The sequence below is a fragment of the Rhinopithecus roxellana genome, chromosome 20, assembly GCF_007565055.1.
Source record: "Rhinopithecus roxellana isolate Shanxi Qingling chromosome 20, ASM756505v1, whole genome shotgun sequence".
Lineage (NCBI taxonomy): Eukaryota > Metazoa > Chordata > Mammalia > Primates > Cercopithecidae > Rhinopithecus > Rhinopithecus roxellana.
The window spans coordinates 9,799,024-9,822,070 of record NC_044568.1 but is presented as its reverse complement, the minus strand read 5'-3'; the positions used below and the strand labels follow the sequence as shown (position 1 = coordinate 9,822,070).

Here is a 23,047-nt window from a genome sequence, read left to right as displayed (position 1 = left end):
GTCGCCCAAGCTGGAGTGCAGTGGCGCGATCTCAACTCACTGCAACCTCCACCTCCTGGATTCAAGTGATTCTCCTGCTTCAGCCTCCTGAGTAGCTGGGACTACAGGGTCACACCACCACGCTTGGCTAATTTTTGTATTTTTGGTGGAGACAGGGTTTACCCATGTTGGCCAGAATGGTCTCGATCTCCTGACCACATCCACCTTAGCCTCCCAAAGTGCTGGGATTACAGGCATGAGCCACCACGCCCAGTCAGAACCATAACGTTTACATGCACCAGGCAATGAAAAAATTCATGTGCCTCGCTTTGTTGCAGTGGCCTGTAATAGCTAGAAAAATAACTGGAGGAATTTCCCTGACAATTAACAGTGGTTGCCAGGTGTGGTGGCTCACGCCTGTAATCCCAGCACTTTGTGAGGCCGAGGCGGGCAGATCACCTGAGGTTGGGAGTTCGAGACCAGCCTGACCAACATGGAGAAATCCCACTTCTACTAAAAAAAAAAAATACAAAATTAGCCGGGCATGGTGGCACATGCCTATAATCCCAGCTACTCAGGAGGCTGAGGTAGGAGAATCGCTTGAACCCAGGAGGCAGAGGTTGCGGTGAGCCAAGATCACGCCATTGCACTCCAGCCTGGGCAACAAGAACGAAACTGTCTCAAAAAAACAAAACAGGCTGGGCGCGGTGGCTCACGCCTGTAATCCCAGCACTGTGGGAGGCCGAGGCGGGCGGATCACGAGGTCAGGAGATCCAGACCATCCCGGCTAACACGGTGAAACCCCGTCTCTACTAAAAAATACAAAAAAACTAGCCGGGCGAGGTGGTGGGCGCCTGTAGTCCCAGCTACTCGGGAGGCTAAGGCAGGAGAATGGCGTGAACCCGGGAGGCGGAGCTTGCAGTCAGCTGAGATCCGGCCACCGCACTCCAGCCTGGGCGACAGAGCGAGACTCCATCTCAAAAACAAAACAAAACAAAACAAAACAAAACAAAACAAAACAAAACAAAACAAACCAAAACAAAACAGTGGTTATCCTCAAGAGGTGGCAAGAGGTGGGATGACGGGGGCACTTTCCCTCTGTGCTCTGTACTTGTGTGTTTGAATGGTTTTATATGACTATGTATTACTTAACAAAAACCAGAAAAATTTTAAATTATAGATCTTTTTTAACATACTCTGCCTGTGCAGACATGTGCAGGTAAACACATAGGAGCTGAAGAATACACACCGAATGATTGACAGTGGTTACCTGGGGGAAGGGGATGGGGGCTTGGGCAGGTTGGCAGGTGAAAAAGAAATTTAATGTTTTGCTCAGTGTCTCTTGCTGGGTTGCTTGAGTCCTACATACTATGTATTCCTGGTTATAGAAAAATAATGTGAAAAACTTCAGTGCCCAACCCTCGAACCCATCCCTCCTGAAGCGGCAGACCAACTCACCCAGGCGGATGGGAGGGAGGAAAACCTTGGCAGGATATGCACAGTACTGTCCTAATCCCTTCCTTACCCCAGGACCCACACCCACCCTGGCTCAACCCACCCCACACACACTCAAAGAGGAGCCAAGGGTCTCATTGTAACACTCATTTTTATATAAATATCCGCAAGTCATGTTACAGAATAAGCCCCACCGGGGAAAAAGGTCAACGTTAGGGTTTTGTTAGATTGACCCCTGCCTTCTAGGTGGGGCCCCAGCCTGGAGGCGCCTGCTGCTTTGGGAAGGCTGGGGTTGCTGCCGTGAGGCTGCCGAAGAAGCTGCCTGTGTCGCCCACCCCTGGGCCGACCCCCTTCTTTGGTGTGTGGTACATGGTGACCTTCTCTGGCCACCCTTAGCCTGGGGCAGGGTTTTGGAGAACAGGGTTCAGGGAAGCAGGGCCCAGGAGTCCTGGGGGCACTTGGAAATGGGGTAACGGGGACTGAGCCATTAAGAAGTCTGAGATTTAGAGGCTGAGCCTTTGAGGGTGGGGGCAGAGTGAATGGGAACATGTTGGGGGAACCAGGGCTGTCAGCCAAGCAGGAAGCTTCTGCCCTTCCCTCCAGCCCAGGTCCCCAGGTCCCGCCCCTGTTGGTCATCTCCTGCTGGCCCCACCTTCCCAGGGAGAAGCCTGACTGTCCCTTCCCGGCTCTTCCCCCTGCAATCTCCCTCCCCCACAGAGAGGCCAGAGGCTAGGAACACAGCACCAGTCTGAGGATTTAATTAACCAGGAAGGGGACTGTTGGGAGGGGCACCCCTGTAAAAATGTACAAAAGGTCTTGGGGCTATGTGAAAGGGGTGATAAATATGTACATGGAACCCCCCTTCCTTAAGCCCCTCCTCCTCCAGCCCTCGGAGGGCATGAGGACTTGGGTGGTAGGTGAAGGGGAGGGGGCACTTTGGCCTCTGGCTTAGTGAGCCCTTGGGGAGACAGGCCCAGGGCCTAGAGGCCCTTAGAGGGGCAAAGGTGCACCTCAGGAGGCCCCATGGCCCCCGAGATGAGCCACACTCCCATGTACACACCCCTCTCCCTCTCTAGAGGCTGTGACCCCTGCTCTCCCAGTGACCCTACACTCCATGTGATGCTTGGTCTCATGGGGGATGAGGCTTCTGTTCCCAGGTTCCATGACCTCAGAGGTGGCTGGTGAGGTTATGACCTTTGCCCTCCAGCCCTAGCTTAAAACCTCAGCCCTAGGACCTGGTTAAAGGAACGGGAGATGGAGCTTCGCCCCGACCCCTCCCCTCCCCTCACCTGTCAGCCCGAGCTGGGCCGGGGCCCCTAGGTGGGGAACTGGGCCGGGGGGCGGGCACAAGTGGAGGTGGTGCCCCCAAAAGGGCTCCTGGTGGGGTCTTGCTGAGAAGGTGAGGGGTGCCTGGGGCCGCAGCAGGTGGCGGTGGAGGAGCCAAGCGGCTGTAGAGCAAGGGGTGAGCAGGTTCCAGACCGTAAAGGCGGGCAGCAGCCACGGCCCCGGGTCCAGTTAGCTCCTCACCCGCCTCATAGAAGCGGGGTGGCCTTGCCAGGCGTGGGGGTGCTGCCAACCAGGTTGGCTCCAGGAAGCCAGCACAGCGATCTGGTGGGCTAGGGCCCAGAAACGGGGGCGGCCGGGGCCTCTCAAACAGCAGGTGAAGGCCCTGGGGCCCAGTGGCTGCTGCGGCGGCGGCAGCGGCGGCAGCAGGCGGCGGCGGCGGCGGCGGCGGCGGCAGCAGCAGCAGCCTCCTCCTTCCGCTCTTCCTTTACCCGCACGGATTCCTTGGTTGGCCGAGGCCCCTCCTCGCCAGCCCGGGCCTTGGGAGTAGCAGGAGAAACTCGGAGCTGGGGCCGTGAGAAGGGGAGGTCCCTGGAGGGCAGGCGTGGGGAGAGAATGAAGTTCTCCAGGGGCAGCAGAGGCTGAGAGTGGGGCAGGGGCAGGGGCAGGGGCAGGGGCAGGGGCAGGGGCAGGGTGGGTGGGAGGCACACCTGTCCTTCTCCTCCTTGGTAATGGAGGGCTCCCTCCGCTCCACAGGCCGCTCCTTGTCTGAGCCTGGAGTCCGGGCGGCCTCAGGGGGCCGGACCCAGGCAGGAAAGGCCAGAGGACTGCGGTGCAGGCGGCCCCATGGGTCCGGCGGGGAGGCGAAAGCTGGTGGGGCCCCTGGGCTTTCTTTCTGGGCAAAGACGGCGCCGGAGTCTGGGCAGAGGGTGAAGCAGAGAGTGACAGGGGCCAGGAGTGGGAGGCCCCATTCAGGCCTCCTCCCAGACCCCGGCCTGAGCTGTCACCCCACAGCCGCAGTCCCCCAACCCCACCGCACCCACACTCACTGAATGTGGGGCTGCCCAGGCCTCCAAAGGCCCCGTTGGAGAGGGCAGCCAAGGAGGCGAAGCTTGTGGGACGCCCAAAGGGATCTGTGGGAGGAAAGGGGGGTGGTCAGAGCACTGGGCAGCTGGTGCTGAGCAGGCACCAGGCCTGGCTGGGCAGAGGCAGGACCGGTGCCTGGAGTCCTCAGCTGCCTGCTTTCAGCAGCCGTGTGCTGAGCACTTCCTTGGGCCAGGAAGGTATTGAGCTTTGACAAGCACCCTGTTGGTTAACTTCACAAAAAGCCCAAGAGGTGGTTAGGATCATGCCCACTTGAAGATGATGAAACAGGCTCAGAGAGGTGAAATGACTTGCCAGGGGTCATCTAGCCAGGGAGCGGTACCAACCCAGGGCTTCCTTGACATGAAGTCACGCTCTTCTCCCCCACTCCCCAACACCAGCCGCCTGGACCCACTGCAGCAGATCTCCGCTCTGCAGCAAGCCACTCGCCTGAAGACCTTTTTGGCTTCCCCCCAACCTAACATGCAGGGCCCTTCCCAACCTGACCCTAACTTCATGCATGCGTCACACAGTCAGACAAAACAACTAACCTATCCTGCCACTGGAATGTCACCATGTCCCCAGCCAGGAACACCCTTCTCCAAGCCACCAAGCTCAACTCCTCCTTGTCTACCCAAACCCAGGTGAAACCTCCCCAAGAAGCCCGCCAAGATCCTAGGAGTCAGTGGCCATGTTCTCCCCTGGGCCGGCACTGCCTTCCCACCTTCCCCTCCCAGGTGGTGTACTGCCCCTGCCACTGGCTACTGGGAGACAGGGCTCCAGCTGGCAGAGATTGAAGTCACCCTGCTCTTTCCTACTCATTTTACAGATGAGGAAATCAAGGCTCAGAGGGGGTAGAGTAACCTGCCGAAGGTCACTAAGCAAGTGGAACCAGGTCTATCCCGCATTCCAGCTACCTGCTGGGTCTGATTTCCATCTCCTGGAAGTCAGGGACAAGGCCTAGGTTGCCCAACACGCCCTTGGCTCTTACCAATGTGGGTGCTGGGGCTCAGGAAGGGTCCGTGGGCCCCGGGAGCTGCCGTGAAAGGGTTGGCTGCAGCGTGGACGGCACCTGGGGCAGAGAGGTGGGAGATTCTGATGAGGCTGAGTGGGCACAAGCTGGGGTCTTGGGCTATAGACGGGGAACCTCAGGCCCAAGGGGGCTGGCCAGACTCACCAGTCGCAGTGAAGAGGGAGGCCGGGTGGGAGAGCTCCTGCCCAGGGGGCAGGGCCCCATAGGGCCCCGGAAGGCAGGGCAGGAGGTCGTTCCGAAAGTCAAGCTTGTGGGAGTCACCCTGTGTGGGACACAGGGAGAGGGGCAGTACATGAGGAGCCGGTCTGGTCCCCCTCTTGCTCTCCCACATGTGGTTCCCCTCCAAAGGCTGGCTGGCACCCAGATGGGGCTTGGATGCCTATCTTCTGCCTCTCTTGGAGCCTTCTCTGAGCAGCCCGCTAAGGAGCCAGAGAACTAAGGTGCCAGCCATGGAACTGTTCAGCAGTGATGGAGGACAGAAGAAAATGTTTCTGGCCAAGATTCTACTGAGCTCTGTTGAGGGCCAGTGCCCAGAGCTCAGTCCTCCCCTGACTCTGAGACCCACTCTCCCCAGCCCTCCGGCCCCAGTACCTTCATTTTCTCCTGGTGTCTCAGGATCATGTAAGCCACACGCACGTGCATGGCACACCACTTCCCTGGTTTCTGCCGCCCCAGAAGGATGACCAAAGGGAAAGGGAAGGAAAGAACGTTCACTCATCATCCACTCCAGGCCTAGCTCTGGGCCCAGCCTCGCCACAAAATATCCCTACTCATCATTCCTACAACCAAGGGATGACTAGGTTCATTTTACAGCCTAGGAAACTGAGGCTCAGAGAGATCAACTGCCTTGCCCAAGGTCCCATGGCCAGTTCCATCTGAGCCCAGGTCTGCGACTTGAAAGCCCTCACTCTCTGCTGTTCCACATCTGGCTGCCTCCATGTTTTGGGCTTCTCACTTATTCCCAAGCAAGACCCCCCTTAGCCAAACACCCTAACACCGGCCCCCAGCCTCATGCAGCCTGAGGTCCTCACACAACTCACCCTCAAAGGTTGCCGGAAATGGTCGGGGATCTGGGGATGGCAAAGGAGAGATGGGAGGCGACTCAGACCTGAGTCCTGGGCCAGGTGCCTCACATCTCCATAGCATTCACTCACCCCCCACATGCCTGAGACACTGGGACTCCCTCAAACCCTTCCTGCTCAGGCCCAAACTCCTTTCCCCATCTCTCCCACTCTAGGCATCTCTCCTCCAGCACAAGGTTTCTGAACCAAGCCCCAGGGAGGTGCCCTGCTGGGAGGCTGCGGGTGGTGAGGGGCAGGCAGGACAGGTTTCTCAGAGAAGCTATCCTATTACCAACTTTAGAGTATAGCGGTCTGTTTAAGATTTCTTTAGGAAAAATGCCTTTGAAGGAAGTTGGAAAACTTCTGGCCTAGTCTTTCCTGTAGGAAACTGGTCCTGTGCGTTTCACAATGCTCCTGCAGCTCTGGGGTCTACGCTGCTGCAAGTGCTAAGGGGAGGGAGGGAGGCTCTGGCTCTCCTCACTTCACCAAGGGGCAGCTTATCTTTTGTTTTCCGAACAGGGCTTCCTGGTATGATGTCATTTGGAAAAAAAAGTGTTTTGTGACTTTATTAAAAAGTTTGAAAACCACTACAAAAACCACTATCCTAATCATCTTATTCCTGGAACAAGCTCATGAAACTTTCATTCCTCATGCCTGGGAAAGCCAGTTATTTACAGAAATTCCCTCTATTAGACACCCGGGAACACCCCTGATTGTGAATTCAAGGGAGGAATCAGTAGTTCACTCTCCTCAAGTCAGTTCTGTTCTCCCCGCAACACACCTTCCAGCTCCCCCAGGACCTGCCCTGGCCCCCTCACCTGTGTCCCCTTCTGGGAGAGCCCGCTTGGCACCGGCCCCAGTCGTGGTGGCAGCTCAGGGTTCGTGCTCTGGGAAAGGGGAGTGGAGGGATCAGAGAGGAGAGCTGGCACCGAGCACAAAGGGGTCTAGAACCAAGCTGGGACACGGGGCAGGGAGGGATCATGGCTTTGGAGAAACCTGGGCAGGGCAGGAGGATGGGCACGGCTTTGGGGAATGGGAGGAGGGTGCTCGCACGTGGCGTGTCTGGGTATGTCAAGATGGGAGGCAGTGGTGGTGTCTGGATTGGGAGCTCACCTTGGGCTGGAAGGCCCCCTGCAGGGAGCCAAAGGAGACGGCCGGCGGGAGGCCCGGAGGCAGCCCGGGCACTGCGGGAGGGAAGGCCGTGTACGGCTGTGGAGAGAAGGGGACTAGTCCAGGTCGGGGTGGAGGCACAGCCCAAGTCCAGTCTGCCCGTCAGTCCACGGGCCTCCACCGTAAAGCCCCCCAGGGAGCTCTCCCAGGCTCAAGGCTCTTGCTTTTGTACTGAAGACTGGACCCCAGCAGTCAGGGTCACACGCATGGATGCATCCACGCCCACACCACACACCCCACACACACACGCACACTCACATTATGTCGGAAAAGGCCTTCCATCTTTCCTGGATATTTCTCAAACTAGGGGAGAGAAGGGAAGAGTAAGCTGCCAGCCAGGGACCCGGGCCTTCCCCCGGAAGCCATGCCCTCCCCCTGAGGCCTCCGAGCCTCATCACCGGCCCAATGAGGAGCTCACCATGTGGGGGCCATGGGGTGGCAGCAGGCCCGGGGGATAAGGGGTGAAGTGCTGGTGGGTGTGCTGGTGGGTGTGCTGGTGCTGGTGGTTGTGCTGGTGGAACTGGAAGGCCAGGGGCCGGGCCGAGCCCCCTGCCCCTACCACCTCAGGGCCACCCTGGGCATTCAGGTAGCGAGAGTTCAGGTCCTGGCCGATCAGGTCCTGCTCTGTGGGAGGGGACGGGAGAAGGAGAATGCTGTCGCCACATCAGCCTCCTTGGGCCCAGGTGACTGCCTTCCCTCTGGCCTTGAGCCACTCCCTCCTCAAGCCCTGCTGTCTGCTGAGGCCCAGGTGCCCCAAAGCCAACTGGGCCCGAGCCCGGGGCCATGGCCCCCCCACCCCCCCGGCCAGGACCCCAAACTCACCAGAAAGGGCGTTAGCGGCTGAGGCCCCAGGGTGCCCTGGCACCTGCAGCAGGGGTGGGGGTGGGGGCAGGGTGGGGCCAGGGGAGAACAAGGAGGGGTGGTGGGGTGGTGGGGGGGGCCGCAGCCCGGGAGGGGGAAAGCTGTGGGTAGACAGAGGCAGGGGCAGTGAGGGCGTTGGGGGCCGGTGGGTGAGCTGCGCGGACGAGGAGGAGGCAGATGAGGAGGAGGAGGACGAAGAGGATGATGAGGGGGGAGGCTGAGCCACGGGAGGGGCCGGGGCCTTGGGGGGCGGCCGTGAAGAGCTGGGGAGAGAAGTGGGGAGATGAGTGAGGGGTTGGGAGGTGCCAGCTCTGACGGGTGGGGGTCAGAAGCCTGGGTGATACTGTGACCCTGGTTCTCCAACACGGGAGGTGGCAGAACCCGGCCCCAGGACACCCCTCCCCCAGGGAATCCATTCTCAGACTGAGGTGCCTCCCACACCCAGCAACCCCCACTTCTCTCTGTCTAGGTCTCTGCATCCACACAGCTGCCTCTGCCATCTCTGGCCAGATGACTTTCCCTTTCTGACTCAACCACAGCACAGAACAGATCATTCATATTGACGCTGAATTAGAACAAGCCACCTGGGGTCCCCCACCCTACAACAGTGGAAGCAGCACCACACTGGCCTGGCCTGGGAGTCAGGAGACCTGAATTCTAGGCCCATCTTGCCATGAATGCCTGGGGTGACCTTGAGCAAGTCACTGCTCCTCTCTGAGCCTTAGTTTTCTCAATAACAACGATGACAATGACGGTGACAAAAATAATAGAGCATCAAAAATAAGTGTCAATAGTTCTTACCCTGTGGCGAGCACCTGCTTTAAAAGCTAATCCAAGTCTCCAACAGTCCATGCCACCTTCCCCACTGCTGCCCAGCAGAGTAACCATCTCAACTGCATCATTGGCTTCTTTTAAGAACTCAATTTCTTCTTCTTTTTTTTTTTTTTTTTTACTTAGCCTCCCCCTAAACACGTATGAAATCAAGGGGCTGAGGCATGACACTTAGCTTTCTAAAGCTCACAAAAGCTAACTCATTACTATTTTTTAAAGTTTACTCACATAAAACCTGAAATCATCCCATATGTCACTGATACTGAATGTACACACTTTGGGAAACACTGCATTCACTCGTAGTTAATCCTCACAACAGCTTTAAGCTGAAAATAGTATGATTATTCCATTTGACAGAAAGAGGAAATCGAGGCTCAGAGGGTTTAAGTGACTTGTCAAAAATCACACAGCCAGGAAGCGTCAGAGCAAGAATTTGAATCTGGGTCTGACACCAAAGCCAACGCTCTTAACCATCATGTCAGCATTTCCCAAAGTATGTTCCAAAGAACACTATTCCGAGCAGACTTGCCTGTCTGAAAAAGCTTTCTCACCAGCAAATACAACTGGGAAACAGCACAGCCTGAATTCCCCTGCAGGGGAATGTGTAACGGACTCAAGTAAGTCCTGCGGTCATCTCTTTCCATTTGTTTTTCTCAAAGTTTTCAGCCTCAGAATCCTTTTTCAAGTCATACACCAGAGGTACCATCCTGTGTCCCCGCCACAGAAAGCAAGGGTTGGCACCAAATTGACCAGGCCCTTCCAGACCGCATCAATCCCCCAGACCACTCACCTGCCAGTGCTGAGGTCCAGGCTGCTGCCATAGGGAGAAGTGCGGAGGCCGAAGGGCGAGACCCGAAGCTGCAGCTGGGGCTGGGGTGGGGGTGGCAGACTGGGGGTGGCCGGCAGGGGTGCAGGGGGTGAGACAGGAGGCCGAGGGACCGGTGGAGGCGGTGGTTCCTTTGGGGGGAAAGGCACTAGCAGCGGGTCGGGCCCTGGGGGCTGTTCTTGGCTCCGCTCCAGGCCCGACACTTTAGGGACCACGGAGAGTTTTGCTTCACAGTTCCCATTGAAGGCGCCGTGGGGGCCCGAGGCTGTGGGGCAGGACGGCAGACATGCTCAGTTGAGGCTCATGCTCACCCCACTTCCCTCCCGTGCCTCCAGGCCCCAGACCTTGGGACCAACCTTTGCTGGTTGAGACAGTAAAGGATGGGTCGAGGTCATCATCGGAGACCTGGGGAAGAAGGGCAAGGGATAGGGTTAGGTTGTGGGCAGGCCAGGCCTCCACCCAGGAAGGCCAAATAGCCTCTGGAGGCTGCTAGGAACTGGTGGTAGCAGCAAGTCTGTTCCTTCAGTTTAGCTGAGATCCATCAAAGACTGGGCTCTAACAGGGCTGAGCTTGGAGAAAGAACAGAGTGGAACAGCTGAGCCCAAGAATCCGATAGGCCAGGAGAACTAAATGGAGACAGCGTTGAAGCAGCAGAGAAGCAGGCAAACCAAACCAAAACGTCAGAGGTCACTAGCTGCTGGCTCACAGGCCTCCCTGGCTTACAGATATATTTGGTCCACTTAAAACTTTTAGTAAAAGTTTTAAACTAACTGCAGATATTTAAGAATCCGGAGATTCCTCATTAAAACTCAGGCTTGCAGATTCCCTCAAGAATGGGCCCCCTCTTCTTGTAGCAACAGTCAGCCTAAACTAGACAGAGATGGATGAAGGAAATGGACAAGAACCCACCGGTTCACCACAGTCCTATCCAGTCAACTTTTGAAACGAAAACAAGACACACATCAGGCAGTGCAAATTGAGTTACTTACATAGGCCCAATGGGTACACCATTAATTTCTAGGACATATTATCTCACAATAAGCAAATCACCCCTAAGAATAAACTCAAATACATCTTCATAAGCTGAGTCCCTACACTGACTACAATGGTTTAGTGTCCTCACTACTCTATCTGTGGTCTCTGCTCAGACTTGAATCGAGATCTTCATTCTAAGAAGAGACTGATGACCAGCAGAAGGCCCATCTCAGCGCCACAGCCACTCTGGGTTTCCGTGGAGAACCAGAAGTAGCTCGAGGGCTTTGGAAAGAATAGTATGCTAAAGCATGGACCCTCCATTCCTTGGTCAGCTAGTCCTAGTCACCAAAAGAAAAATGATGCCATTTACCCTCCCAATTCACCCCCCTTCCTCCCAAAAACCTAATCCTGACTCAACCTAAGCCATGTTTCCCACTCAAGGGAAGGCTGTCTGCTGCACGTAGAAGGCCTTTATGCTGCAGTCCCTTTTACAAGCAGTGACACTGCCCACCCAAGCTCTAGCCCCACTCACCCTCTCGTCCAGATCACTTTCCGCGTCACACTGGGGAGAAGGAAAGACAGAGGTGTCACGAGAGGGAAGAGGCCCAGGGTGGAGTGGGGAGGGGCCAGGACAGGTGGATAGCACTTACTATGTATCCAGCTTCCAGAGAGTGACGGGAGGACGCCTGAGGAAGACCAGAGTCCAGAGGTGAGGGAGGCGGCTGCTGAGGCGGCTGGGAAAGTCGCAGCTCCCAGCAGGGCGCTCATGGGCCTCCAGGATCTAATCTCAGCCTCTCCTTCCAGTTGCTTCTACCGCCACTGCCCACCCGGGGCCCAGAGCTTTCTCCATTTCCTAAATACGCCGGGTCCTCACGTCTTCGTGCTCTTGCCCAAAACAACTTTTCCCCGTCTCTTTTCTTAGCAAACTTCTGACTATACTTCAGGACCTGACTAAGACATCCTAGGGGGCTTTCCCCAACCACAACTCTCCTCCCATCCCCCAGGCAGCACAAGCGGCTTCCTCATGTGGGTTTCTGTAGCATCTCTCCCCATCTTTTTTGCTTTCTGTAGCTTCTCAAGTTAAGGTCTAGGTGTTTGCTTCCTATTTCTTTCCTGCTGGACTGCCACCACCTCGAGGAAAAGCAGGGACCTTATGACCCAACTAAGTTCCTTTGATGCCTCTCTGAATTATCAAAACGTTTGAAGTATTCACAGAACCAGGCAAAAGCAGGTGCACCTAACTGTAGACAGGCCTTCGTCAGACCCAGATGAGAGTGAGGGCTCAAATTTTCCCTGCTTGCCTCTTTGCCCTTAGAGACTGGGGTCCCTGTTTACAAGGGACAGTGGCGTTGCTGACGAAAAACGGGGCTGTGGGAAATACATTCTGCCTAAAGAGTTTTAAAGGACAAGCTCACCTCTTTTCTTCTCCGCTTATTGGGCCATTTTCTGGCCCGATCCCCAGGGGGCCGGCCAGGCTCCCGATCAGAGCTGTCCCCTGGCTCCCCGGTGGCCCCACTGGAGCCCCCCCTCTTCCGCTTCCCAGAGTGCTTCAGCCGATGTTCCAGTCGCTCTGGGGGCTGAAGAGATGCATCCTTCTGTGGAGAAGGATGTGGGGCTGAGGTGGATGGAAAAAGGCAAGCTCCCGATCCCTCTAGGGGTGACCAAGCTGCCCAAGTACCCCTCAGGCCGGGAAACCGGGTCCCTAGGGACAAGCTCTACCTCCTCCCACCCCAGGGCGGGGCAGAGGCCTGGCCAGAGGAGCCGGTTGCTCTGGTTTGGGGTGACAGCATTCCCCCCTCAACTCCACCCACTCCGGGCACTGCACCCTCCTTACTGCCCCTCGGAAACCCCCAAAGCCCCCCAGCCCCATTAGGCCCCACCTGCAAGGCCTCGAGGGTGGCGAAGCTGGCGATGGCGAAGCCATCGATCAAGTCCTCCTCCTCCTCTTCCTCCTCCTCAGGCTCCTCCTCGGCTTCCCCGTCGTCTGCGCCCCCCTCCTCCTCCTCCTCCTCCTCCTCCCCGCGGCTGCCCGAGCCGGCAGGCCGCTTCCGAGCTCGGGGTCGCGGGGGTCGAGGTCTCGGACGGGGCCGCCGGCGTCTCGGGCCCCCGGGCCGCTCTCCAGACGAAGCTGACGACCAAGGCCTGGCAGGCGGCGGCGGCGACGACGAGGACGAGGAGCCGCGCGGGGCGGCCAGCAGGGCCCGGGGCGCGTCGCCGCCTGGACCTCGGCGGCGCCGCTGCTCCCGGTCTCGGTCTCGGCGCGAGCAGCGCCGCCGCCGCCGCTCCCCCTCCGCTGCCCAGCCCGGGCCCGGGGCCGCGGCCGCTGCCGTCTCCATGGCGACCGCCCTCAGCGCCGCATCCGGAGGCGGCGGGGCCCGAAGCGGACTGTCCGCAGGCCCGGGGTCGCAGGCGCGGCGCTGGCGGCTGCACAGCGACGAGAGGGCCACGGCTTCCCCTTTAAAGCCGGATCTGCTGGCCCCAAGCTTGCCCCAAGGCCACGGCCCGGGAAGCCGGCGCCGCCCCCGGGGCGACAAGCCCGAGGGCCCCCCCTGCGGGCTCGGCGGGGCCGCGACGGCGAAAACGGGGCGGCCGTCCCTTTAAGGCGAGGCCTCAAGTTGTCCAGCCCCTGGCCCCTTTAAGACGACCCGACAGTGTCCGGCGGTCTAGTGCGGTGGCCGCCCCCTGCCAGGGGTCGAGGCAAGTCTCCCCGAGGAAGAGGAAGGGCCACCCCTTTAAAAGGGGCCGAAAGCTCGCCCGAAACGCAGACCTCCCCTTTAAAAGTGTCTCAAGTCCTCCGGCTCAACGAGGCCACCCCTTTAAGGAGGCCAGGGTCCTTCAAACAGCAGGCCGTCCCTTTAAGGGCTCGGAGTTAGTTTCTAGTCCTCCACAAGCGGCCACTTCCCCTTTAAGTTGAATTTAAAAGACTTCTTGCGTGTGGGGGAGGAGGAGGTAAATAAAAACCCCACTCGCCCCAGTTCTCCCAACGGCACAGTTCTCAATTTGTCAGCGTCTATTCGGCCGCTTCCCCTTTAAGGCTGGCGTTGGAGTGCGCCGAGTTCAGTGGCCACCCCTTTAAGGAGATTTAAAGGGGCCTCCTCCGGACCCAGCTCCTCCAGCCTCCGCCTCCGGTCGCCATGAAAGGCGCGAGGCGGGGCGAGGCCGCGGGGCCAGCCCTCCAAAGCCCCGGATGTGAGGCAACGGTGACGGGTACAGCTCCTCTGTCCGCCGACATAAAAGTCTCTTCCTCCTTTCCTCCGTCTCTGTCCGACTTGGGCCTTAAGGAATCCGGAACGGCCGAAGGGCAGCGGGGGACCTCCAGCGCAAATTCCTGTTGTCTCCTTTGGAGTCCTGGGGCGCTTCTCCGCCAGGACTTCCCTGCCCCTCCTCCCTCTTCCTCCTCAGCCTACGCCTCCTTCCTCTCTTGGCCTCCTCCCACTCTCCGCCCCCTTCCCCTCACCCCCCCACGGGCGCAGTCGCTGATAGGCTGAGAGGGTCACGTCACGGCGAGGGGCGGAGCCAAACCCGAGGGAGTGGATGCATGTAACCGCCCTCAAATCTTGGATTGGGTTACGTCAGATTGGCTCCGCCCTTCCCCCAGTCTTGTGACTCGACTGGTTAGAAGTAGGTGTTTGGGGAGGTTCCCGCAGGGCCCCGCCTCTTCCTACTGTTAGTTTATTGGCCAGTCTCCTGATGGCGTCAGGCGAGGGGGCGGAGACGCGGAGCCTGAGGCGTTGGGGGCCGTTGGCCGCTGGGGGGCGTGCGGATGCGAGAGGTTCTGTTCCTCAGCCAGTTAAGTCATCGCCGCCTTTCCGCCGCTCGGCGCGGCCCGCAGACAGCCTGGCGTCTCGCGCAGGCGCGTGGGGGCGCCGCCGTCCGGCTGGCGGCTGGCGGGTTGTTGCGCGGCGCGGGGTGGCTCGAGCGGCGGCGTGCTGTGTCTGCGTCGGCCGCGCTAACAGGTAGCCGCGTCCTTTCCAGGCGAGGCTGCTGGCAGCGGTCCCCGAGCGCTAGCAATTCGAAAACACCTTGCACTTGCATGAGCTCTTCTCTGCGTTAGTGACTGCGTTTGGTAATAATTCCACGAGGGAGATGCTGTCAGCCCACTTTACTGGGACAGAGGAAAGCGCGCACAAACGGGCCGGTAGTCTCCTAGCCACGTCTGTGTTCAGCCACTGCCCCGTGATGCCTCTCGCTTATGAAAGATGCACCCCGCTGCTCAATGTGACTGGCTTAAAAAAAAAGACAGAGGAAGCCATTTCTGGCCTCCGGTTGCCCAGGTTACCGTTTTGAAAGTGGACAGCGCGCTGACATGCCTGCCTTGCTTTCTCATCCATAAAATGACTAATTCCCTGTCGCAGGGACATGTGCAGGTCAAGCACCTATGACAGTCGTCTTGAGTGCTTCATTATGGCCCATTACTCTTAGCTCTTTTTGTTTTTGTTTTTTTGGGGGGGACAGTCTGGCTGTGTCCCCCAAGCTGGAGTGCAGTGGTGCAATCTCAGATCATTGCAACCTCCACCTCTCGGGTTCAAGTGATTCTCCTGGCTCAGCCTCCTGAGTAGCTGGGATTACAGGTATGCACCAAGATGCCCAACTAATTTTTATATTTTTAGTGGAGACGGGGTTTCACCATGTTGGCCAGGCTGGTCTTGAACTCCTAGTCTCTTGTGATCCACCTGCCTCAGCCTCCCAAAGTGCTGGGATTACAGGCGTGAGTCACCGCACCTGGCCTACCGTAGCTCTTGAATCCAGCAGCAGGTCCTGACCTCCATGTTAGTAGGAATTCAGGGCCATCTTGATCTTCAAGGCCTTGACCCACTATAGGCCTTTCAGTCTCTATATAAATGAATTGGGAGAACCCAGACCAGGGTCTAGGGTCACAGTATCATCTGACACTGCTTCAGAAGTGTCCCTCCACACAGGAGAATCCTCTAATCAAGAGAATATCTCTAGGCTGGGCATGGTGGCTCATGCCTGTAATCCCAGCACTTAGGGAGGCCAAAGCGAGTGGATCACCTGAGGTCAGAAGTTCTAGACCAGCCTGGCCAACATGGTGAAGCCCCGTTTCTACTAAAAATACAAAAATTAGTGGGTGTGGTGGTGCACGCCTGTAGTCCCAGCTACTTGGGAGGCTGAGGCAGGAGAATTGCTTGAATGCCGGAGACAGAGGTTGCAGTGAGCCAAGATCGTGCCATTGTACTCCAGCCTGGGTGACAAGAGTGAAACTCCATTCCTATCTATCTATCCATCTATATCTCAAGTGACCACTCCACCCCCTCCCTGTACTCTGTACCCAATGCCTGTCACCATCTCTGGCACCAGTCCCAGTTCTCAGACCTTTGGGGGTCAACGTAGAAACATCAGCCAAATCAGTCTTAAACTCAGCTAGAGATACAAAAGAATCAGAAACATATCGAAAACTTTACTAGAAATATAGAGAAAAAAAAAAAAACTGCCTGGGAGATTTCCCATCCCTTAAGAATGGATGACAAACAGATAGGGCACCTAGGTCCAGTGGGGCTGCTCCCCATCTACTGTTTCTTCCTCCAGGAGCAAGGCGTCTAGCTCCTCCAGCCGCTGCTGGAGCAGGGGGCCCACATCAGGGCTGGGGGCCACATGGGGAGGAACAGTCCTGCCCCCTGCAGCCCGGACCCCACGGGACGGCCGTCGTGATCGAGGAAGGCTGCTGTCCCGAAATTCCACAGCCCGCCGGAGCTTCCTGGAGCTGGTGAAAATCAGAGTCCCATTGCGCTCCCGGGGCTCCTCAAAGATAGTCTCAAAGGTCCTGGGCGAGGCAGGGAGAGGAGCTGGTTATCAGCATGCCCCATAGCTCCAGACTTCCCTCTGCCACCCTCAAGCCTTCCAAGTGTCTCACCTCCTGGTTGTGGGTGACTGGTAATTCTTGTTGGTGTAAATTTCTTCCAAGCTGAACTCCTTCTTGTTCAACCTGTGAGCAAAGAGCAGAGGCCACTGAGAAACCTTGGGCCGGTGGGGCCTGAAGGGACAGGTAAGGCCTGGTCTGTATTTCAGTTTCTGGGACATGTCAGGGCCAGGAGTGCTACATAAGGCAGACAGGCAATTTTGAGCACAAACCATGCCCACACCGAATTGAATCCTTTGGACTGGACTGTGCTCCCTGAGGGGAGACAAAGCTATACTTCAGGGGACATGAGCCTGCATCTGTTTGGCCAAGACGGATCAATGCCCAATGAGCCCCTCACCTGATTGGTCGAGGCAGTCCCATTGGTGTAAGGTTTAGCTGAGGACGGGCTGGTGTTCTGCGTATTCTGAATCGGGAAACCTTTCCTATGGTCTGCAAAAATGGGGCAGAGGGTAAAAGAGTGACATGGGCTCAGGCCCCCACTAGTCTCTTCTACACAATCTGAATGCCTACCTTGGTCTCAGGGTCTGAAAGCACCTGGTCCTTTGAGGCTCTTGGCTCCTTCCCTTTGGTTGAACCCAACCTGCCAAGAAGGTCAAGGCTCAGGGACAAACAGGATTCACTGCATTATGCCCCGTCTCCTGCCCGCTGGATACTCAGGGAAGGAGGCTGGGACCAGGCTGCGGCTAGGCTTCGAGGGGGGATTTTTGAGAGCACTACCTGGGTTCTGCTGGTTCGGAGAAGGAGGAAGTGGATGCCGTGGACGAGCAAGATGTGGCGAGAGAAGGGGAGGCTCCCATTCCTCCGAGAGGGAAGACCTCTTTCCGGAGACAGGGCCGAGGGGGTGGCGGGGCTCGGGCCATTTCCCCACCACCCACAGTGTGCCGCCGCGGCCGTGGCCGGCTTGGTTGGGGTGGAGCAGGTGGCCAGGTGCAGGTACCTGGGCCAGGGGGCCCCAGATCAGGGCAGGAGTAGCTTCGGCCCAGAGAGGGCTTAAGAAGAGGTGCTGGGGTATTGTGGTCCTGAGCCCGCCACTGGCGGATGGGGGGCCGGGGGCTAACAGACGCAGTGCCCTCAGCAGCCCCAGACTGCTCAGCCTCTGAGATGGCGATCTTCAACTCCAGCTTCATTGGGGGGGATGGGGGTGGGGGCTGTGGGGTTTTGTTGGGTGTGAGGAAGATGTCAGCAAAGCTCTCCAGCTTGGAGCGGACGGAACGGAAGAGCGGGGCCAAGCCCCAGGGACTGAGGCGGGGGCGTAAAAGGCTGGACGGTGGTGGGGTGGATGGGAGCTCCAGAGCAGGATCTGGGGCTGAGGAAAGGAGAGGGTCACAGGTGGATATTCCTTGGCTGCAGTGTCTCAGCCCCTCCTCAGTAGCCTCAGCCCCTCCCCGCATGCTCAACTTTGTGCACAGAGGAATTAGCCCACCCCTAAAACACTAAGTTCTGCATTTAAGAATTGAGCTTCAAGCTTCTGACATCGTCATCCCATCTTCATATACCATGCCCTGCCCTGGGAGGGGGTTAAACCCTATCCCCACCTCTTTACCTGACACTTCCAAGCTCAACTAGGATGTTCTAGATCCCCAAGTCTCATCTGATCTCTACTCAAGTCCTTACCTGGTGGTGGGCTCTCCGGAGGGTCTGCAGGCAGAGCAGATGGCTGGAATGGGGGTTCTCGGTCCCCGGGTGGAGGTGTTGGCTGGTGAACTATCCTCATGGGCTCAGCTCTGGGGTGAAGGGCAAGGTAAAGGCTAGGGGGAACTTCCAGGTATCCCACCTGAGCCAGCAACTCCCCTATCCCTTAAGGCTTCTTCTTCTTCTTCTTTTTTTTTTTTGAGACAGAGCCTTGCTGTGTGGCCCAGGCTGGAGTGCAGGGGCACAATCTCAGCTCACTGCAGCCTTGAACTCCATCCCCGGCTCAGACAATCCTCCCACCTCAGCCTCCCAAGTGGCTAGAACTACAGGCAAGGACAACCACATCCAACTAATTTAAAACAATATTTTGTCTGAGCTTGGTGGCTCACACCTGTAATCCTAGCACTCTGGGAGACCGAGGCGGGTGGATCACCCAAGGTCAGGAGTTCAAGACCAGCCTGGCCAACAAAAATTAGCCGGGCATGGTGGTGGATGCCTGTAATCCCAGATACTGGGGAGGCTGAGGCAGGAGAATCACTTGAACCCAGGAGGCGGAGGTTGCAGTGAGCCGAGATTGCAGCATTGCATTCCATCCTGGGCAACAGAGCAAAAACTCCGTCTCAAAAATAAACAATAAATAAACAAAACAATGTTTTTGTAGAGATATGGTCTCACTATGTTGCCCAGGCTGGCCTCAAACTCCTGGGCTCAAGCAATTCTCCTGCCTCGGCCTCCCAAAGTGCTGGCATTACAGGCCTGAGTGTGCCTGGCCCCTTAAGACTTTTTAAGATGTCACAAGGAAGGATTGGATCAATCAGTCCCGATGCCCCTAGCTCTGGCTACCTGGATGATGGCTGTTGCCTGGATCCTTTGATAATCCCTACTCCAGCTCTCTCACCTTTGTGCTGGGATGATGAAGTTGGGGGTCTCATCAATGAAGCCCTGGATAAAAATAGGGGAATGTTTGTGGGGAGGCAGGGAAGCCTCCTTAGTGCCCCACATCCTGACTCTTTCAGTTCCCAGATACTTGCTTGGGTTCATGCCAAAGACGTTTTTATATAGTCTTTGCTCAGGTAGTGTCTGCCACCTACAATGCCATTCTCCTCACCCCAAGAAAAATCCACCTAAGACTCAGGCCTCCCACCCTTCTTCTATCCCTGCTGGAACCCAGTAGAACCCTTGACATCCATACCCTCAGTTCCCATACCTCAGCTGGGGGTCTAGGACTGGCGATGTCTTCCAGCATCACCACCAGGGTGGGCTGGGGGGCCTGGTCCACCTTTTGTGAAGGGCCCTCCTCTGGGCCAGGGGTTGTTCTTGATCGCCGCCTCAGGGTGGAAGAGGTCCGGTGGACGCGGCTCAAGGGCTCGCGACACAAACACAGAGGATCGGGAGGCCTAGCGAGGGAACAGGAAGATTAGAAGGGCTCAGCTGGGCCCTTGGTTTACCCCCATTCTGCCATGCTCACCTGGCCTTCGAGGACCACCCGGCCTGCCGGGGTGGCGAGGCAGGAGGCTGCCTGTGGACAGGATCCTGACGGCTGTGGTGCCGTGGGATGGAGGTCTCCTTTGAGGGTACCACGGGGACCTGGAAGAGAAAGAGGTGTCAAGAGCAAGGTGATGGAATGAGGCTGGATGGGACAAGGTCTCCCTGTGCCTAACAGTGCCCTGAGCCACAAACATAACAGAGATTGGGGCTAGAATTCACTCGGATCCCCAGAGAAGAGATGAATTGGACTGAATTAGGGGCTAGATATTAAGAGTCCTAAACTGCAGGTGTGGGACCTGGGTAATCTCACCCACGCTGTTTAGGGAAACAGACAGGGTGAGCTAGGGTGGGTCACTGCCTTTTTTGGGCCACAGTTTTTCTTATCTGTGCAGTGGAGTCAAAGACCTCAGCCTGCTTCCTAAGGAGGCTGGGCTGGGAAGAAAGCAGAAGAGTTTCGGCCCGGCGCCGTGGCTCATGCCTGTAATCCCAGTACTTTGGGAGGCAGAGATGGGAAGATCACTTGATGCCATTTTGAGACCAGCTTGCGCAACATAGCAAGACCCTGTCTCTACAAAAAAAAAAAAAAAAAAAAAAAAAAAGCAGAAGAGTTTCTCAGAGTTACAGGGATGTGGTTCCATCCCAAAAAGGTTTGTGGGGGGAACGGGCACTGCCCAATTCTAGGTTGGAGTAAGTGGGAGCCAAGCAGGACTCTAGCATGAGGGAGGCTGCCTGAGGGATGGGTACAACAATGATGGATTTGGACTTCAGTTATCCTCAGTAGCGATCTGGCCCGAGTTTGGTAGTGAGGAAAGTCAGGGGAGAATAGCAGGTCTCTCGATTCAGGGGGCTCACCATGTGAACAGCCATGACATCTTCCAGCACCACGGCCAGGACCCGCCGAGAGGCCTTTTCCAGGGGAGAAGGGGCCCCCAGGGGCTGCAGCCTCGGCCGTTTCGGGCTCCTGGCTCCCCATAATGCTCGAGTCAGAGGCTGGCGGCACAGACGCGCCTGGCCAGGCGGGCTGGAGGGTGAAAGAAGCAGAGGACGGTCGCCCGAACCTGTCGCTGGCTCTGTAGTTTCCCGGCACGGCCGCCAGGATCCCCATCTCCCGGGGTCAAGACAGGCGGGCCGGGTGCGCTCTCACCTGGGGTCCCCGGGCAAGTCCATGGGAGACGCGGCGGCTCCAGGGGGTCCCTGGGGAATCCCAGGCTGCGGCCTGGGGTAAGGGGGGAGCGGGGGAGCGGGGGGTGAGGGTTGGCCCCTTCCCTGGGGCTCCGCCCTTCATGGTCCGCCCGCGGCTCCCCGTAGCCCAGCGGCCGCAGCCCTGGGGCGCGAAAGGGCGCCCCCGGTCGGTCGCCCGGAGCGGGTGTCCTCCCGCTGCCACCGCCGTGATCAGCGGATCACTCGCGCCCTGCCTGGCACCTGCCGCCAGAACCCAGAATGCAGCGGCCCCAGTTCTCCCGCGGCCCGAGCCTCCCGAGGCCTTTGTCCCTGCAGATTGTGCCCCGGGATCCACGGGGATCCCGGTCCTGGGAGGCTATTTCCGCTGGATCCCTCTGTGATCCTCCTCCTCTCACAGCGAGTGGCCGAGGACTCCAAAGCAACACTCCACACATCGACGACCCTCCCTCCCACCAAATCCCCTAGACTGGATCCCTGAGGAAAGAATCCTACAGCGCGGTTCCGCCAATCAGACGCCGGGCGAGGCTTCTCCTTCCCCTGTGAGCTTCGGCGCCGCAAAGCTCCTATCAGACAGGGGCGGCCCGAGCTGGAGCATCTCCGAACTCAGCCTAGATCCCCAGGGATCCACTGTCAAGCAGATACCCTTTTCACTCCAATCCCGGGAGGTCCCGCCCACAGACGCCCCCTCCCTCCTTGCGTCCCCGCCCAGCGGTCTCCCCCGGCCCAAGACCAGATGGTTCAGAAGTTTCCTTCCCCGCCCCACCCCCGCCCTCTCCAGCCACTCCTTGCCCTCCCCAAAGCGCTGCTCACCGCCGCCTCCCGTGGATCCCGGGTCTTCCGCAGCTCCCACCTCCGGCTCCTTTAAAACCAAGCTTACCCAAGGCTGCCCAACCGCCGATGGCCTTCTTATCGGGGCCTCTGGATACCGCCCAATCGTCGGTCCCCGTCTTCCGGGGTAGTGAAAAACTAAGTGAAGCCACCTGGCGGCCATCATCCCTAGGGGCAGGAAGCCAAACTGAGTGGCGCCGCCATGATGATTGAGGGCAGATGTCTTAGTCCTCGTTGAACCATGGTGGACCGGGTGGCGTCATCTTTTGAGGGCCACATACAATGCCAGGTTTCTTGATATGTTGAGGCAACCGATTGAAGCTAGAGTGCCGCCACGTTTTTTAAGGGCATCTTCCGGTTCTTTCGTTCTTAGACCAATAAACGTCGACTGAGTGCTAACGATATGTGAAATTCCCAACTTCCTAGAGTGGCCTCGTTTGAGGAAGGTTCCGGCACCTTCCTGGGTTCCTAAATTGGGTTCCCACGACCCAGGGTCCGAGTTTAGGAGTGGGTGGCAGAGGCCCTTAGTCCGAACATCCGGGATCGAAGACGGGCTGGTGCGGCCTGTGGCTCCGTTGCTGGCGCCTTGTCCTGGAGATATGGGGCCTAGCCGAAGTGGGGAGGAGACTGGGGGCGCTGAGCTTGACTTCCCCTGAGTGTTGTCTACCTTACTTCTTCCCGGAGGAGTGGGGGTGCCCGCGGTCCGCGCAGAGGGCTACAGGACAGGGGCGTCTTTGCAGGAGGCCAAGAATATAGCTTGGCTTGCTCGTGGGGCCCGGCTCTCAGGAACCACTCTCTCAAAAGGGGCTTTCATGATGGGGGAGGTGTAAATAGTCCTGAGGAGTAAGGGATCAGGGTGAGACGCTGTTGCTTGGAGGAGCTGCGTCATGGACCCTTTACCGGGAACTGGGCTATTGGTGGGGAGGAAGTGGGCATGTAGTGGGCATGTAGTGGCTTCTTACAGCACTGTGAAGGTGACCTGACCGCTTAACCAAAGCCCGTGTCTGCGCTAGTTCTCCTTCCCCAGATTCCCGATCCAAACCAGTCCTTCTTTTCTTTTTTTTTAATTTGAGGCAGGATCTCGCTATGTTGCCCAGGCTGGTCTTGAACACCTGGGCTCAAGTAGTCTTCCCGCCTCAGCGTCCCAAAGTGCTGGGATTACAGGCGTGAGTGCTCAGCCCCAGTCCTTATCTTGTTTTCTTAACAGAACGAGAGACCGTGAAGCCTAGAATCCTGGGTCCGAGATAAGGTGCAGAGGTGCTTCCTGGTCTAGGTGTCATAATTCTTTCTCAGGGGATTGAGTGAAGAAAGTGATAAAACAGGGCCGGGTGTGGTGGCTCACACCTTGTTATCCCAGCACTTTGGGAGGCAGAGGATAGCAGATCACTTCAGGCCAGGAGTTCAAGACCAGCCTGGGCAACATGGCAAGACCCCCATCTCTACAAAAACAAAAAACAAAAAATGAGCCGAGTATGGTG

The 23,047-nt window shown here is 57.6% G+C and overlaps 2 protein-coding genes across 3 annotated transcripts; both read right to left on the bottom strand.

The window, feature by feature from the left end:
• Nucleotides 1–1,566: 1,566 nt before the first annotated feature.
• Nucleotides 1,567–13,979, bottom strand: FBRS (fibrosin). The gene is given in 19 exon segments (XM_030924971.1): nt 1,567–3,157; nt 3,159–3,309; nt 3,429–3,636; nt 3,768–3,851; nt 4,793–4,873; nt 4,979–5,096; nt 5,426–5,497; nt 5,875–5,904; nt 6,714–6,782; nt 7,009–7,104; nt 7,324–7,368; nt 7,484–7,689; nt 7,888–8,189; nt 9,548–9,848; nt 9,940–9,988; nt 11,091–11,120; nt 11,209–11,244; nt 11,974–12,153; nt 12,439–13,979. Coding segments are annotated over 19 exon segments (2,952 nt in total). The 5' UTR covers nt 12,895–13,979; the 3' UTR covers nt 1,567–2,719.
• Nucleotides 13,980–15,957: 1,978 nt separating this feature from the next.
• PRR14 (proline rich 14) lies at nt 15,958–21,741 on the bottom strand. 2 transcript variants are annotated; one of them, XM_010362218.2, is made up of 12 exons: nt 21,552–21,741; nt 20,704–20,775; nt 20,412–20,580; nt 19,540–19,658; nt 19,279–19,468; nt 18,970–19,013; nt 18,054–18,163; nt 17,157–17,745; nt 16,950–17,019; nt 16,777–16,868; nt 16,431–16,502; nt 15,958–16,340 (listed from the first exon to the last, which is right to left on the bottom strand). In XM_010362218.2, the coding sequence occupies exons 2-12, from the start codon at nt 20,724–20,726 to the stop codon at nt 16,061–16,063; spliced, it is 1,758 nt and encodes a 585-aa protein (XP_010360520.1). In that variant the 5' UTR covers nt 20,727–20,775; nt 21,552–21,741; the 3' UTR covers nt 15,958–16,060. The 2 variants fall into 2 exon arrangements, with proteins under 2 accessions (XP_010360520.1, XP_010360521.1); XM_010362219.2 differs by lacking the exon at nt 21,552–21,741 and adding an exon at nt 21,234–21,489.
• Between the last annotated feature and the right edge of the window lie 1,306 nt (nt 21,742–23,047).

What these genes read in the sequence shown, in the direction of transcription:
- PRR14 (XM_010362218.2), bottom strand. Translation starts at nt 20,726, where the DNA reads ATGGACTTGCCCGGGGACCCCAG. An exon ending in GGGTGGTCCTCGAAGGCCAG is followed by an intron (nt 19,469 to 19,539) that starts GTGAGCATGGCA and finishes TTCCCTCGCTAG; the next exon opens with GCCTCCCGATCCTCTGTGTT. An exon ending in TTCATCATCCCAGCACAAAG is followed by an intron (nt 18,164 to 18,969) that starts GTGAGAGAGCTG and finishes CCTTCACCCCAG; the next exon opens with AGCTGAGCCCATGAGGATAG.